At 52.0% G+C, this 16224-nt stretch overlaps 1 protein-coding gene across 4 annotated transcripts in view; it reads left to right on the top strand.

The window, feature by feature from the left end:
* Positions 1-886: 886 nt before the first annotated feature.
* Positions 887-16224, top strand: part of GSE1 (Gse1 coiled-coil protein) — a 343522-nt gene continuing 328184 nt past the window's right edge. For 2 of the 4 annotated variants that reach the window (XM_065567291.1, XM_005292260.5), the window contains exon 1: positions 888-3787. In XM_065567291.1, coding sequence (XP_065423363.1) covers positions 1475-3787 — 2313 coding nt within the window. In that variant the 5' untranslated portion in view covers positions 888-1474. Of the gene's footprint in view, positions 3788-16224 lie in introns of all 4 variants that reach the window. The other 2 variants (XM_042852107.2, XM_005292261.5) reach the window with 2 other exon arrangements.

Genomic DNA, 16224 nt, shown 5'->3' with positions numbered 1-16224 from the left:
ATTCAAGGCTTAATTCAGGCATCTCTGCAATGAAGCTAGCTCTGGCTTGGATCACATCCGTTGTTTAACAGTGCACAGCAACACTACACAGCATGTTAGGACTAATAGGGAAAGGAAATACTGTCTCTGATTGCAACTGTAGGCGCATATTAAGTAGTGGGGCTAATTACCAAAGCTAGGATTGGGTCCGGACACAGGGTTATTGCTTGATGTAAAGCCCAGTATCAAAGCGTGGTTGGGTTATTTTCTTATGCAAAGTACCCTGGGACCCATCATGCCCCCAGGCCATCAATGTGAGGCTTCAGGGTGGTGCTGGCATATCACAGCACCCACTGGTGTCCTGCTGGGCCCTTGTTTTCAGTGGTGACTCGGAGGGAAGAGCTCACACAAAGGGATCAGGGCTGTGTGTGAAGGCTGCTATGACCAACGCAGCTTCTGTCTGGGGCTGCCCCCTGTCTGTTCTGGGTCAAATCTCTGATTTAGTTGGGAAGCTCCTAGCTCGGGGGGAATCGGCACAAAGGTCTCAAAAAGGCCCGAGACAAGAGGTTGGCCGTAGAATTAGCAATAGGTGATGCCAGCCGGAGAAAATGGTGTGTGTGTGTGTGGGTGGGTGGATGGGGGGGGGGGGCGATAAGAGCTAGATTCTCTGGCAGGGGGAATTAATAGGCCAATGGGCCTCCAACTCCGCAGCCATCCTGGAAACTTCTTCCCAGCCCCCAACCACACGTGGGTGAATGCGCAAAACTGCCAGAGAAAAATCTACCCAGTTTTGCAACTCCTCTTCCTCCCCCACCCCCCTCCTCGGGTCCAGGGCAGCCTGGCGCTGGAGACTCTCCAAGCCGGGGCTCCGGGCGAGCCAGTGCACAGAGGTGTGTGGTTTCGCCAGCTTCCTCCGCCTGCAGCAGCGAGATTCCTTCCAACTCCAATCAGTGGCCAAGGCTCTGGCAGGCGCATACGGGGCTGTGCGCTCTGTGGGCGGCCCCGCAGGCAGAGCCGGGTTACCGGGTGGCTTTTCCTCCCTCCGGGGGATGGCCGGGAGCGCGTGAGAGGGGGGAGCTGCAGCCCCGAGCCGTGGGGCGGGTGTCTGGCTGGGGCAGCAGCAGCAGCTGCTGGGGGTGGGAGCGAAGTGACCCACCGCGCTGCGGAGATGGCGCTGCCGAGTTCGCAGCCCAACTTTGCACGAGACACGTACGGACAAAGTTAGCTCTTCGCTCCCAGCTGCCAGGCGGCTCCAGCCCTTCCAGCGGCGCCTTCCCGGGCTCCGCTCCGCAGCGACCCCCCCTGCCCCTGCCATGGGGCGCTGATCGCACCCAAACTTGGACCAACTTTTGTACCGCTCGTCGGTCTCCCCGCCGCCGCCTGCGTGTGGGAGCGTGGCCCGTCCGTGAACGCGGCTGGGCAGCAGGATGAGAGCGCAGCCCCGGGGAGCAGGCAGCCGCGAGCCCAGCCGCCGCCGAGGCGCCCCGGGTGCAAAATGAGCGACTACCCAGCGCTGGAGAAGGAGGCGCCGATCTCCCGCAAGCAGCGGCTGATGGCCGCGATCGCCTCCGGCAGCTCCAGCGCCGAGCCCCCCTCGGCGCTTTGCTGCTTCATCTGCGGCGGGGGGATCGGGCGCGGCAAGGCGCTGAAGCTGCAGGTGAAGCAGCCCCGGGAGAACCAGCCTTTCTTCCCCTTCCTGCAGCACCAGGAGCCGGCGCCGGGCGCCCAGGAGGTGACCCCGGAGGGCTGCGCGCTGGTGTGCGCCGTCTGCCGCTGCTTCCTGGGCGAGCAGTGGGACGCGTTCGAGCGCAGCCGGACCCCGGTGGAGAAGCGCATGTACTGGCTCAAGCGCCCCTACCAGTGCGAGGCGGCGGCGGGCGCCGGGCTCCGCCGGGGGCCCCAGGAGTGGAACCTCTCCTACGCCCTGGACGAGCAGCGGCGGCTCAGCCTGGGGGGCAGCAGCAGCAGCCAGCCCCCCGAGGAGGAAGAGGAGGAGGACCCCGGCGCAAGCGGCGGAGACTCCGACCTGTCCTCGCTCTCGGACACCGACCAGCTCTCCGAGCCCGAGCTGCAGCTCCACGCCCCCGGCCGGGACAAGAGCGCCAGGAGCCCCGGCCGCTGCCCGGCCCCAGAGCCGCTGAGCCAAGCCGCGGGGCTGCAGCTGCTGCGCCAGCAGGGCGCAGCCAACGGGGCAGCCGAGCGGCCGGGGCCAGGCGCGCCCATGGGCAGCCGCCCCCGCGAGTGGCACGGCCAGCCGCCCCCGGCCCCGGACGAGGCACCTGTGCCGCAGGACAACGGGCTGGCTGGGGGGAGGAGGAGGCGGCGGCGGCGCCACTGGCCGGCCGATGCCCCCAGCAGCGTCCGGAGCAGCTGGAGAGGGGGCCAGGGCGCAGCATCCCTGCCCGATGCTTTCAAAGCGGCGGCCTCCGGCCGGGCACCTGAGTCTGCCCCGGGGGATGGCGACTTGATGGGCAAGCGGGTCCCGGCCTACGGCTCCTCAGAGGAGAGCGAGATCAACATCACCAGCGACGAGGAGAGGCAGGGGGCCTGCCGAGCCCCCAGCAGGCCGGAGAACGCCCGCGCCCTGGCAGTGCCCAGGCCGCCCTGGGCAGCAGCCCCCCCGCCGGGCACCGTCTGCTACATCTGCGGCAGCCCCTTGTCCCCGGCGGGCCAGCACCAGATCCACGTGCAGAAACAGGAGAAGACCTCCAAGGCCCCCTTCTTCCCTTTCCTGTGGCTGCACAGTCCGCCCCTGGGGGCCCTGCCCATCAGCCCCGCGGGCAGCACCCTGGTCTGCTCCTGCTGCTTCACCTCCCTCATGCAGCAGTGGCAGAGCTTCGAGGTGGCCAGCGTGCCGGTCCTGCAGCGGCTCTACGTGGTGCCGCTGGATGCCAGCGCAGTGGGCATGCCGCCCAAAGGGAGGAGGGCCCAGAAAGAGGAGGGTGCCCCTGCCCTGCTGCAGGAAGCCTGCTACCTCTGTGGGGAGGATTGTAGCAAGGAGGCCAGGCCGGTCTCTGCTAAGCTCACCAATGGCAATGCTAAAAACACCATGCACTTCCCCTTCCTCAGCCACCTGCCTTGCCCTCCCAGCGCCAAGGGGCTGAACAAGCATGGGGAGGTGCGCAGCTGCAGGAAGTGCTATGGGGTGCTGCAGGACCTGTGGGCCATGTACCGGGCGTGCCGCAACGAGGAGCTCATCACCTCAGTGCAGAGCTTCCTGGGGAGGTATCACCAGGTCTTCTCCACCGGGGATCCCAGCAGCACTGCCATGCACCCTTCGGCCACCTCAGGCCCTGCCTCTGTCTGTTACATCTGCGGAGCTGAGCTGGGAGCCGGCAAAGAGTTCCAGCTCAACGTCAACCCGCCAGGGCGCTTTGGGGAGAAGGAGCCTTTCTTCCCCTTCCTCACCGTCTACCCCCCGGCCCCCAGGGCCAGGCCTGCAGACTCCACTGGGCTGGTAGCTACCTGTGTGCTCTGCTACCATGACCTCCTAGGCCAGTGGCTGCAGCACGAAAGCAGGAATTCCCACCATCCCAGCAGCGCCTGGTCCAGGCAGTACAAAGTGGAGACCTTCGTGTGCTTCTTCTGCCGGCAGGAGAAGAAGCGGTGCCTTGGATTAAAAGCAGTGCAGGTTGCCCGGCTCCCTGTGTTTCTGTACACCCTCCGCATGGCCAACAGCTTACTGGTGGATGATGGTAAAGAACTGACCATTGGAGCATGTGCAGAATGTGGGGCGGTGGTGCTTGCTGGCAAAAGCATGACACCTCCGGACTTTCTGGCTATGACACCCCCAGCCAGTCTCCCAAAGGTAAGGTACCAGTGTTCACTCCATTCTCCATTGATTTCCCTTGGGGAGGCAGGGGAAGCCGGATGCTTTGGTTTCAGTGGAATTAGTTTTACAGTGGGGTCCTTGACCAAGTTTCCTCTGTAGTGTCTGATTCAGGAGGTAAACACTAAGCAGGGTGCTTTTTGGCAAACCGGTTTGGGGTCGCTGGCCTCCTAGCTAAAAAATGGAGTCTCTCCAGAAGAGCTATGGCCAGCCAAGAGCTGGCTTGTTAAGAAAGCAAGGGCCCAGTCTGCGGAGGTGGGGATGGCTTGGACTTGAGTCTGCCCAAGTGGGGAAATCCTGGTCTTGTACCTTTCTCAATGGTGAATGTCACAACTGCCACGTTCTGGCCGGTCAGAGAGCCGTCTGTCTCCCTTTACTCCAGCCAGCAGATCTTTAAAGGAACAGGCCTGCTCCCAGCAGACAAGCCCCATGGGAAATCCCGCCAGCTAGCAGAGAGAGGAGCCGCCAACTCAGAGGAAAGTTATCCAGCTAACTTTATTTTCCTAAGAATCCCAATCAAAACAGTGTTTCTTAAGAGGAACTCAAGTCCTTCCAGCTGATGTCCAGACTCTCTTTTTTTGGGTGCGGGGAGGAGGAGAGGACAGGGCGACATTCCCAACCTGGTTTGCTTTTCCCCTCTGAGAATGAGCCTTTATTCTTTGCCCGTCAGCTGTGCAGGAGCAGGGGAAGCTGGTGGGATTATCCTGTATAAAGGGCGCCTGCCTTCATGCTGCTATGATTAGGGAAACCTATTTCATTCTCATCAGTGGTTCCATCCCCCTTTTAGAGGGGCAGCAGCTCCTAATAGACTCCCAGTGGGTCCCATCGAATATGAGTGCTGGATTGAAAATAATAGTCATTTAAACCTTGATCATCCAGGGGTTGCTTTTTGAGCAGCCTGCACCCAGAACAACGACATCTACGAAGATGCAGGCAGTCAGCATCTAGGTGCAGCAAGGACAGGTTGCTTGGAAAATTGGCCATTTGCCTGCCTGGAGGTTACTTTTCTGTCAGCAGGAATGGGATCCTATTTGAATTTTCGATAGTACTCATGACAAAATAAATGCTGTGTGCGCGTGCGTGTTGTAGTTTAAAAGCAGGACTGGGAGTCTCTATTTGGCTTTGGTTGCCTTCGTTGATGCCTCTGTAAAATGGTGATAATTGAGTCCTTATTATTACTTCCCGGGTGTGCTGTGAGGCTTAGCTAAATTACCGAAAGTGCTTTGAGATCCTCCGGTGGGAAGGTAGTGTAGGGGTGCTGTGTGTTGTTGCTGAAGGAGAACCCCAGAAAGTTCACTCATACAAGGGAAGGCCCATGCCTATGTTTCAAAAACTGTCCTCCTCACTCTTCTTAGGAAGGGGAATTTCATTAATGCCTTTGCTCAAAATTTGTCAAAAGGGAAAGATTGGGGGGACCAACTAGAGATGCCTGACTTTAAAGGGACCTGGTTTCAAAGGGTGAGTGCTCAGCACAATCTGAAAATCAGGACCCTTTAAAGTGTCTCAAGTTGGTGCCCCCCAAAATGAAGACATCCAAAAGGACTAATCAGTTTTGAAAATCTTCAGGTTTTGTTCATAGCCGGCATTTGTTCTCGAAGCATTGACATTTTCTTTAGAAATGCACCACAATCTTTCCGAGTCAGGACTCCTTTTTTCTTCTCTCCTGTGGCTGGTTGAAGTACAGTTTTCAGATGGGCTCGTTTGCAGCGTGGGCGCTGTGTTCAAAGCGGAGTCTCACTGGCTTCGAAGCAAAGGGATGCTGCTCCTTACGCTGTCAAGCTGCCAAATTCACAAGTCTTTCCCTTCGGGCTTGCTGGGCGACAGCTGAACGAGTCAGAGGTTCAGAGCACAGTGCCTGCTTTGAGAATTCCAGGACCGAGATGTGAGTTTGATTGGCACCAGAGACAGGAATCCTCCGAAAGTCACTCTTTTCAGTTTTCCCCTGGCTCCCTTCCTACATCAGTGCAAGCCAGAGTGACCTGATCTCAATGCAGGTCATTCATCAACACAGGTTATTTCTTTGTGAGTTACATGCCGATTGGCAGAGCACGGCTAGAATCCACCCTTGTTAATCACTTTGTGAGTTATGATCATGTATGACACATTGTGTGTGCGATGGTGGGGACTGGGAAACGTGAGACTGCTGGATCAAATGGTACTAACTCAGTGCAGGTGATAACTCAGGATTTCACTGTTAAAATTGAGATTACGCTGTACATAAAAGGTCCAAACCCATGTCCCGTTGAATCCAATAGCAAACCTCTCGTTGATTTCACTGAAACCCAGAGTTGGCTCCCAAAGCAGGTAACTCAACTGAGAATATTCCTGTCTCCTGAGAGTTCATTCACAAGCTCCCTTTGAATCCCAGGCCTGCGGCGGTACATGTATTAGGAGACACTCATGCGCTGCTAGAATGCAGCAGAGCGTAAGGAGATATAGATAAGTGTAGAGCCTTCCTTTCTATAGCCCATTTTTTGGTTGATCTGAGAGTTAAAGCCCCTCCATTAAAGCGGTAGCTGCAAAAGGCCTGTTCTTACAACTCTTGGTCTCTGGAGTGCCCGGTAGTCACGTGAGCTATCCCGCTGACTTGAACAGAATTACTTGTGTGAGCTTAGGTTGCAGGATTGGGCTGTATAGCGTGAACCACAGCAACCAAACCCCCTTTTCATCCCTCACTTTGAAGGAGATGTTTCTTCCGCAGCTGGGTGCATTTCCCCTTTAAATGCTGTCTGCGGCTATTTCCCTCCACTGGGCTTTATTTTCTTGCGCTGGGTAATATCACGGGTCCAAGAGTACTTTACATTAGTGCCATTTGGACTGGGAACAGGTGCTGCTGGGGTGTTTTACTGACATATGAACTATTCCAGAGCGCTTCTGTCATCACTCGAATGTCAGCGTTAGACACATCTGTTTCCTGCGTTTCCTGCAGCGTTTGTTATCTGCAACCCAAAAGCTACATATTTCTTAAGCCTTTCAGTGGCTCCCTGCCACCAGAGCACTAACCCGACGCTCAGGTGATATGCTGTGCTCATCATCTTATTAATCAAAGAAAACTCTCGGCACCCCGTGAAAGCCCGCAATAGGGCCGCAGGACAAAACATAAAGCCCCTGTGAGTTCGCCTCCCTCCCTCCCTCTCCTGGAATTCCACCGTTTCAGCCGAACAGTGTGGCAGGCTTGTTTTGGCAAAGGGGAAAGCATCTGCTCAGAGAACGGCCCTGAAAAAAATATCCACTTTGGCTCTCTTGTCTGAAGCACTGTCCCAAATCTGAATGGCTCGGAGAATCTTTTGTGCGAGGAAGTGAAAGAAAGATGTGTGTGTCGGGAAGATGGGATTAGCCCAGAAGGTCTGTGCAAGGAGGGTGTTCGAGGCTTAGAGCAGATGCTATTGAATTCTCCTCTCTTGTTACATGGCTCGCTAATGAGCGATGTAACTAGCTGTTACACTGGGCACCCCGGGGCAGCCCCCAACACAGATGCTTTGAATAGATTTGCTTATGCAGGGCATTGCAATTTCAGCCCCATTTGATTGTTAATACTCTTTGCTTTTCCTTCATTGCCGTTTGGGACAACAACTCTCTACCTGTTGCCTTTTGACTCTCCCCATGTTTGTATTAGCCTTCAGTAAGGCTGGGATTCAGAGGGTGTCAGGTTTATTTTAAACAGGACTTGATACATTTGGCTAATTTAACTAATGGGAGAAATTTCTTCTCCCTCTCAGCTGCCGCTCACACAATCAAGGGTTCTTGTGGCTAGTAGCCCTGTAAGAGCTCTTTACCCTTCATCACAAAGCCCTTGGTGCCTCTGTTTTTGCTGACGTCCCTCCTTTAAAACCAGACAGACCAAAGCACTTGACTATACAGTGGGGAAAAGCCTCCCCCTCCCCAAAAAAGGGGTTGGACAATATGTCCCATAAGGTATTTCCCACGATTCCCTGTAGCTCTGCCTTTTGTGTTCTATTTATTTTTTACACATTCAGCAAACACAAACCCATTAGTGTGCATAGGTGTGGGGGTGGGGTTTAAACACTGAGTGGGGGAACACTGTTGTTGGGGGGGGGGGGGGGAGAGTTGTTAGAGCCAGAACTACGCACGCTTCAGAGTTAGGACTTATCCCCAAAGTGCATTTCCTGCATAAATTCACCCACTAGTTTGCTGAACAAATTCCAGTATGATACTTAAAGCCCCAGCTCCTTCTCCTGTAGCAGCCTGAGAAGGAAGATGTTATGTCTCAGGTGTCTCCTACAGCCCTTGGTGACAGAAGGAGGGAACCAAGTCTTGTTCAGAAACTGACCTTTTATACTTTCTCACCAGGCCTAGGTGGGCTCAGGTGTGTTCTGGGTTGGACAAGGCCTCTGACACGCCCCTATATATAAAAGAGAGGGCAGGGCAAATTCTCTTCAGAGTTCCTGGGTGCGTTGTATCCTGCTGGAACAATGGGATCTACTCTTTGTCTGAGGTGAGCAAGGAGCCTTTGTGTGTTATTCTCTGGTCAAATCATTCCTCTCTCCTTGCTGCAGGGGCTGCTGGTGTGGATTAGAGAACCAAAGGTTACTGTAGCTGGCTGTTGTGCTGAGCTGCCTGTCTCCTACCCTTCCTGGGGCAGTTATTGCCGGCTGAGCCTGCAATTGTGAATGGCTCCTGAATTGGAGATGGGGGCTGTGAAAGAAGCCTCCCCACTGTGCACTTCTGTCGAGTAGTGGTGAACTAGCTCATAATGGATGAGGCCAGGCTAGCAATATAGAAGAAGAATCTCCTCTTGCCTTGAGAATTGTGTGCTGAGAATGAAGAGGGTGACAGGTTCTAATCGTGTAGAATTCCAACAGGAATAACTGGCAACAGTACTATGGTTCCAAATTCATCAGTTGCAGAAATCCAACAGGAGTACACTTGCCATTCATTAAACTCCTTGTAACCACAGAGGCCTGGTCTACACTAGGGGGGATTGATCTGAGATACGTCGACTTCAGCGACGAGAATAGCATAGCTGAAGTCGACGTATCTTAGATCGACTTAGAATCACTTCGCGTCCTTGCAGTCGGGATCGACGGCCACGGCTCCCCCGTCGACTCCGCTTCCGCCTCTCGCCATGGTGGAGTTCCGCAGTCGACGGGAGAGCGATCGGGGATCGATTTATCGTGTCTACACTACACACGATAAATCGATCCCCGATAGGTTGATCGCTATCCGGCGGGTAATGTAGATGTATCCAGAGAGTCATGATACAAAACTGCCATTTTAAAAGACACCGCCAGATATTTCTCTAGCAGATTCTTTCTTGTGGTACCTTCTTAGAGGTCTTCAATACTGAAATGACTCTGGCTTGTCCTCGGCTGCTGTTTGTTTGACATCAACCTTGATCCAAGTAACGCCTTGTCTTTCTGCGTGCACCGGCATCACTGGCTGTAGAAAGACAACTCCAGGGAGTTGTGTATGTTTGTGACCCTGCCTCTGCAGGGGTGGAGAAAGCTGCGTTATTTCTGTGGGATCCACAACTGAGAGCAGCGGTTGGGTTTTTGTTTTTTCTTTTCTGATTTCTTGCTAAGAGAATTGTGAATTTAAAATGAGCCTCTCCAAGCCCTTGGGTGTTTAGCCCCTGCAGTCAGAGGTTTTAGCCAGGCTTACAACACCGCAAACAAGCCTGCTCTCAGTAACCTGAGTCTGGCCTCTCGCTCATTTCCCAATCCTCTGTCTCCCCACTGCTTATCTGTGGCTTGCATTGAAATTTGCTGACTACCCTGCTGTGCTATTTGCCTTGGTCCTCTCCTTCCAGATTATTGGGTGGCTCATCTCCCCTCTGCTGAAAGCTTCACAAATAAATGAATACTGGGGGGAGGGGAGGGTGTTCATGTGCAAGTTGGGTCCAACAGGGCTGCCCAGAGGATTCAGGGGGTCTGGGGCAAAGCAATTTTGAGGGCCCCTTACATAAAAAAAAGTTGCAATACTATAGAATACTATATTCTCATGGGGGCCCCTATGGGGTCTGGGGCAAATTGCCCCACTTGCCCCCCCCACCCCTCCCGGGCGGCCCTGGGGTCCAATTTTGGGCCTAAGTCACTTGACCCCGTCCCTTTAAGTTCAGTACTTCTGGGGCGGGAAGGGCTGCAGGCCAACATTTCAGCTGGGATGTTGTAACTCTCCTAAGCTGCCCATGACCTTGTTAATCAAGGGCACTCCTCAAGCATCCCTGCATTCCTTTGCTGATGCTGTTGGGCTGTTTGCAGAATTGCCTGGTCCCTCCTTTGCAAGGACAATGTCTGGCATTAGACTAAAGGCTTTGCTGCTGTCTGGTGTGATATACAGCAGCTCACAAGCTTAAGTGTCTGCAGGAAGAAGCATCACGGTACAGTACAGATGGGAGGCCTGAAGGTCAGGGAGGGTAACAGGCCACTGAAAAAGAGCATCTGGAGAGACTGGTGATGTTCACTTCAGCAGGAAGTGCTCCAGAGCAGCGGCGGCTTTGCTATTGTCTAGCTGCCGCCTGGAGGAATGCTGGTTTAGGCAATAGTGTTCAGCGTAGTGCAGCTGTCTCTTTAATGGCAGACCCATATCTGGGCATACAATCTCTGCATGCAATATACAAAAGGTAGAGGACTCTTAATAGTGTTGCATTACAAGGACACAAAGGGCCCGATTTGGCTGGATTGTGTGTGTAACTAGAGGTGCCTTGGTGCACCAAACTTACATACATGTGGCTGTCATACGTGTGGCATGTTAGATTCAGGCCTGTCCCTTTGCGCACGCAGTTACCACGGTGCAGGCACATATGATTTTCAGGCACACGGTTTGGAAAATTGGGCCCAACTACTCTGAGGATTGTAGAGACACAACAGGGAGAGAGAGGGGTAATTTGAGCCTGAGCCCATCTGGTCTCTGTGACCAGGACCGGCTTTAGGCACCAGCAAAGCAAGCACGTGCTTGGGGTGGCAAAAAACCTAAAGCCGGCCCTGTCTGTGACTTGCATCCTATTCCTTGAATCTAAACTAAGGTCCTAATCCCCATAGGATCTAGGTCTAGAGTGAAAGAAGAATTAAAAACTGGCATTTTTAGGGGATTCCTTCACTTCCCTTTGACTCCCACATCTTAATCGCGTTACCTAGTAGTTACTCACACTTGGCTGTCTGTGCTCTCAGAGGCTGTGTTTAGAGGCTATGTTCAGGCAGTGCTGGTTCTGTAAGTATTGAGCAGCACGTTGGGGTTATGAACAAGACCAAAGAAGGGTAACGGGTAGCTCTGTTCCTTTGTACTACAAGGTTATGAACATCTTGTTCCTCACACACCACATGAGACAATCGTGCATGTGACTTGACTTTTCTAAAAAAACTGACTGCATAGAGTTTAGTATTTATATATACTGCATGCATCAAAAGCAAATACTTAAAGGTACAGAAGGAGCCTCTTTTTACTAGACGGAGCAGATATCTTGTGTGGCAGAAGCTTTGATGCCTCCGGTGTGCTCTCCAAATCCAGTGATTGTTTGTTTTTTAAGCTCTGTGGTGCTGATCAACTCAGGTATCTTGTCTGTGTGGGTAGATCGGGCTGCCTGCTTTTTAAGGATCTACATTAAGCATCTCTTAACTGCTCTTAATAGCTTACGGAGGCAGCCTGTTGTCTAGCACTTGGTTTGCAGCTTGCTATATTTGCTGTAAAGTGTTCTATGACTCTGGGAATGACGCGCTGACGTGTTACACTGCGCTATATCCACATATAGCAAGGCGCATCTCGCTAAAGAGAAACCAACTGGGTTTGGGATTGGATCATCATCTCTACTTTCAATCTGGATAACCGTTCCTGTGCCTGGCTCTGGCATTTGATTGGGGAAGCTGCTGGATCAGTGATGGGGAAGGGAAAATAATTACTTAGTGAGTTTTGGTCTTGATCGTTTGGCAATGGAGTCAATTACCATACATCTCCTAGCCCATCAAAGCAGGTCTGCTCCCTTTACTGGCATGTACCTGCACCCATCATACACATTATATACTGCAGCTTTGTAAAACTCACAGATACTTAATAGCCTTAGCACGGTCTACTTGCCTTCCCTCTGTCCTACTTGATCCGAATGACAAAACGAATCGCTTACTTGCCCAGGATAGTGGGCTGAGAAACTGTGTGACTACAGCGTGGCTTAACTTTCTGAGCCACTTTTTTTTTTATTATTATTATTTTTTAAAGAGGCCTCTAAAATTGCACACGTAGGTCTTTATAGCTAAGTGGTTGAGACAATGCAGATGTGTGCTCTTGCACATTCTACGCTTGCACACTCAGGCCAAGTAGATGCTTATCTACCTGGTTTGTCTGTCCCTGCAGTTTGCTCAGACCCGTCCAGGTTTCTGCACCTGACGTTTCAGTGTGGAACAAGTGCATGGACAATTCTTCTTCTTGTCGAAGCAAGGTGTTCTTGTGGCAAAGGACTGGGGCTGAAAAACATGGGTTCTGCTGCCAGCTGTGTGACGTTGGGCAAGTCGCTTAATATCAGTGCCTCGGTTTCCCATCTGTAAAATGAGGACAATATTTCCTTTGTCTTTCTTGTTTTAGATTGTAGTCTTCAAGGCAGGGACTGTCTCTTGCAATGTGTATGTACAGCACCTAACATGGTAAGGCCTTGATCTCAGTTGCGGCCTAAGTGCTATTGTAATACAAAAAGACATGTCACATGCTTGTATATTCACGGTAAATATAGACACACTGAGAGGGTCTGCAGATGTTCAAAACTCTCCCTTTCTGGCAGCGTCTGCCAGCAACTTGCATATAGAGTCCTGTTGCATGGCAAGTGACGTTGTTGTCTTTCATAATGTTCAGACATTTCCCAGTGGTTTGCCAAATTTGCATCCTGGTGGCCTCCTCTTCCTTTGGGAAGCTTTCATTTGCAGTGCCTGTTCCAGTGTTTCTTGTCCCTGGACCTGTGCCCTCAGAATCGTACCCAGAGTATCCACTCAGAAGACTTCCGCACACTAAACTGCATGGAACTCCATTACCCAAGGAGGATGAAAGGCTGAGAGATCTCAGCCTGGATTTGAACCTGTTGGTCCAGTTAATGTGGGTATTTTGAATCTGATTCATGGCCCGTTGCCTTGGTCTGAAAGTATATTCCCGCGTCACTGTGCATTGAACAAAGAAAACAGAGTTCTGGTTGAGTGGGGGTTCTGAATTTGCAGCTACGTAAATCAGGAACCACTCGATTGAAGTCAACGGTGCTGAACTGATGTAAATGAGATCATAATCAGACCCTCTTTGTGCTGGATTGTTAGGGTTTGAATCCTGGAAAATGAAGAAAAATCTGTCTCTAGAGAACTGGGCACTTACACAAGTTTTCAAGCCTCCCTTTTAAAGTGTGTGTTTATAAACGAATCAAGTCCCTACTTGTGTTAATGACTCTGCCCCCGAAGGTTAAACACCAATGGGCTTCTTTGGACGTTCGCTGGGCTTTGGACACTTAGTGGTTCTTTCATGCTAGCAGAATGGGGATGCGTTTGGGGTTACAACGCTGCCGGGAAGGTGTCAGTTCTTTCCCCTGCAGTCTTCTACGCAAACCTTTTTCACTGGCGCTGTCAAAACTGTGTTCTATAACATTGCTGGTCATGTTGGAGTTTGCAGCCTTTCCCTTTTAAAAAAAAACAAAAACAAAAAACAAACAAAAAAGCCCAACAAAACACATAGCAAGAATCTGATACTTCTGACTACAGTGTAGCTGATCTCCTTCAACCAACCAAAAGGAACAGGGGCTTCTCTGAAACCAATTCAACGTACTAACTAGCCAAGCCCATGGGCTAAAACTGAGTGCATTGTTGGGAGAGACTATGGGAATTTCTTGCTTGGTGCATGAGTTTGGAAGCCTCTCCTATGAGGAATAGGAAAACTGGACTGGGTATGACTGGTTCCATTAAATGGGACATTGTCTTGTCGGGTATTGGAGGTTAGGATCCTAAACTTAGATTTAAAAAAACCCAGCCCTACTAATTAATGGAAATGTCTTCAGTCAATTAAACATTAGTGTCTGCACCTTTTGGCTCACCTCTGTACTGTTTGCAACCCGAACAGTGCAGCATCTACGAGAAATGGATTGTAAACAATAACTGGGCTAGTCTATATTTGCATTGTTGGAATTAGCAGAAATGGGGAAATGAAACGAGGCATGGTGAAAAGCCAGTTTGGTTTGGTTTTAGTTTTAATTTCCAGTTTCAATAATCTCGGGTGATGCTACTAGTGCAACTAAGGAAAGTGTTTTTTAAAATGAGCTTGATTCTGCAGCAGTGTAAATTGAGATGAATTCAGCTGAAATCAAGGGGGTAACATCAGAGTGCGAGTGAGATCAGAATCAGACCCATGATTTTTAAGCTAATAGGGGCTTGCAAGATTTCCATATGTAAGAAGTGACTTTGTTGATAGAGCTTCCCTTTGAAGATCAGGTATTCAGCAGTTCTGGGAGACAAACCCTGCAGCCACTAAAAATGAACTTGTTTGGCATTTAGCTGCAATCTCAAGTGAGACTCAGAGGTGGCAATATCATCATATTATGACTTCATGTCTCGGGGCCCAGCCTCCTGTTGGATCATGTTGCCAGAGGGCAAACAAAGAAACACTAGGAAAATGTGCCTCTTGCTTTTTCCTGCAGATGAGGTCACGGAATGTTTGTCCGTGGGCATCCAGCGTTTGGTATGTACGTATCTGAACTGTAAACGTACACCCTTCTGAGCTATCCCATCCCTCCAGCTCTCCGACCTCTTTCTGATCAGTTGTTTCAGTGTCACCTGCTGACCAGCCAGCTGGTGTTGGTGTTGTGCGGAGTCAGCAGGGGGCCAGGGACAAATCAGGGCTAAGTGTCCTGACCTCAGACAGGGCACAGGCTAAGACTTCTGTCCTTAGCTTCCTCTAGCAAACCCTGCCCCTGCACCCATCTCCCCTTCCCCACCTCCTGCAAAAAAGACCCTTCGCCCTTGCACTTGTTTGTTCTCACTGGCTCTGTCTTGCTGCCGGCTAGTTGCTTTAACAGCTGTTAAAATATCAGGGGGTCCCCCCCATTGCTTTGCAGCCCTGATCCCCTCCAGGCCAGGTGCTGACTCAGTCACTTGCCAGCTGGCTCGAGCGCACCCCTCCAGCAGTGGCAGAGCGAGGAGACCCACAACTTGCAATCCCTCATTCTTCTCTGGCAGCTTGGGGCTCCTGCCAAAGATGAGGCTGGCTTTCACTGTGCCGACTGGGAGAATCTGCATTTGTCATTTTTGTCGTTTTCAACGAAGCACTGTGTGCCTCGGTTCTTGCATAGAGCATTGCCTCTTCACGGTGCCTGGCTGTCTCCCCCCAGCCCCCACCCCTTTCTCTCTTGTCCTGTGTCTAAGCTCAAACTTGGTCTCATCACCACTCCCTTGCACCCATGTAGCTGCACCAATACAAACTCTTGGTGTGGATGGGCTGTGCCAGTGTGACTTACAAACTGGGGTTCCCTGTCTCTGTAGCCCTTCCATGGGTTTTGTTTAGCTAGGCAGGGTGAAAAGAACCCCAGTGCAGACCTTCTCTCTAACTGGGAATGTTCCAGCAGCACACTTGTACTTTCCTTAATACTTGTTATTAACTCCTGTACACATTAATCTGCCTAGATCCTGTCTGAAGGCAGGTTAGATTCCCCCGCTTCTGTCCCTGTTTGGGAGTAGAGTGAAAGGCTCGATTTGCTATTGCCCTGTGCTGTGTGCGCTCACACCAGTGTAAACGCTACCAAACTGGAGTGGTAGCATCCTCCACCCATGTACATTGCTGTCCAAGTTGCAGGGCAACAGCTGTAGGTCTGAGTTTGGAGGAAAGTGGAGAGGCCCCAACTATTGGAAAAGTGCAGAAACTTTTGAAGTGGTTTTGTGTGTTCCTTTCATAGCCCAGGGAAGTCCCCCAAAGCGTCACTGTGCTGCTGTGGGCTTTCCTGGGCTCCCCAGAGAGCAGAACCCCACTTAAAGCCAAGGCACCAAGCTGCTGCCATGTGCACACATCAGGGTAACAGAAGGAGGTAGCTTCCCCCTCCCACACCTTGGGTTCAGTGTCTCCTGGCTGGGCCAGGACGCAGTGGCAGTCAGGCGCCGTGGCTTGCTCTCAAAGAGCTGGCCAGCATGTGTGAATGCTGTGGAGCCATGTGGTACTGGATGTACGACTCTCCCCTGGCCCCTGCCTTATGCCCATCTATTTTCCAGCACTCTGGTGCCTTTGCCCAGAATGCAGTGACGAGCGTGGGCGTTTGGGTCTGAAGAAAGCAAGAGCATCTGTCCTGCTGCCCTCCGGTGGTGCTGGCAGCACTGGACGATGGTGGGGAGTTGAAAGCCTGGTGCTTGTAGTCGAGTGATTCACCCCCCTTCATCTGGGCCACGTCCCTGCTCAGGCAGCAACGACCCTTCCTAATTCCAAACCAGAGCGGAAGTGCCACCATCGGGCTGTGTTCT

This window comes from Chrysemys picta, chromosome 14, assembly GCF_011386835.1.
Source record: "Chrysemys picta bellii isolate R12L10 chromosome 14, ASM1138683v2, whole genome shotgun sequence".
Taxonomy (NCBI): domain Eukaryota; kingdom Metazoa; phylum Chordata; order Testudines; family Emydidae; genus Chrysemys; species Chrysemys picta.
The sequence above is the reverse complement of the archived record's forward strand: the minus strand, read 5'-3'. Positions and strand labels throughout refer to the sequence as shown.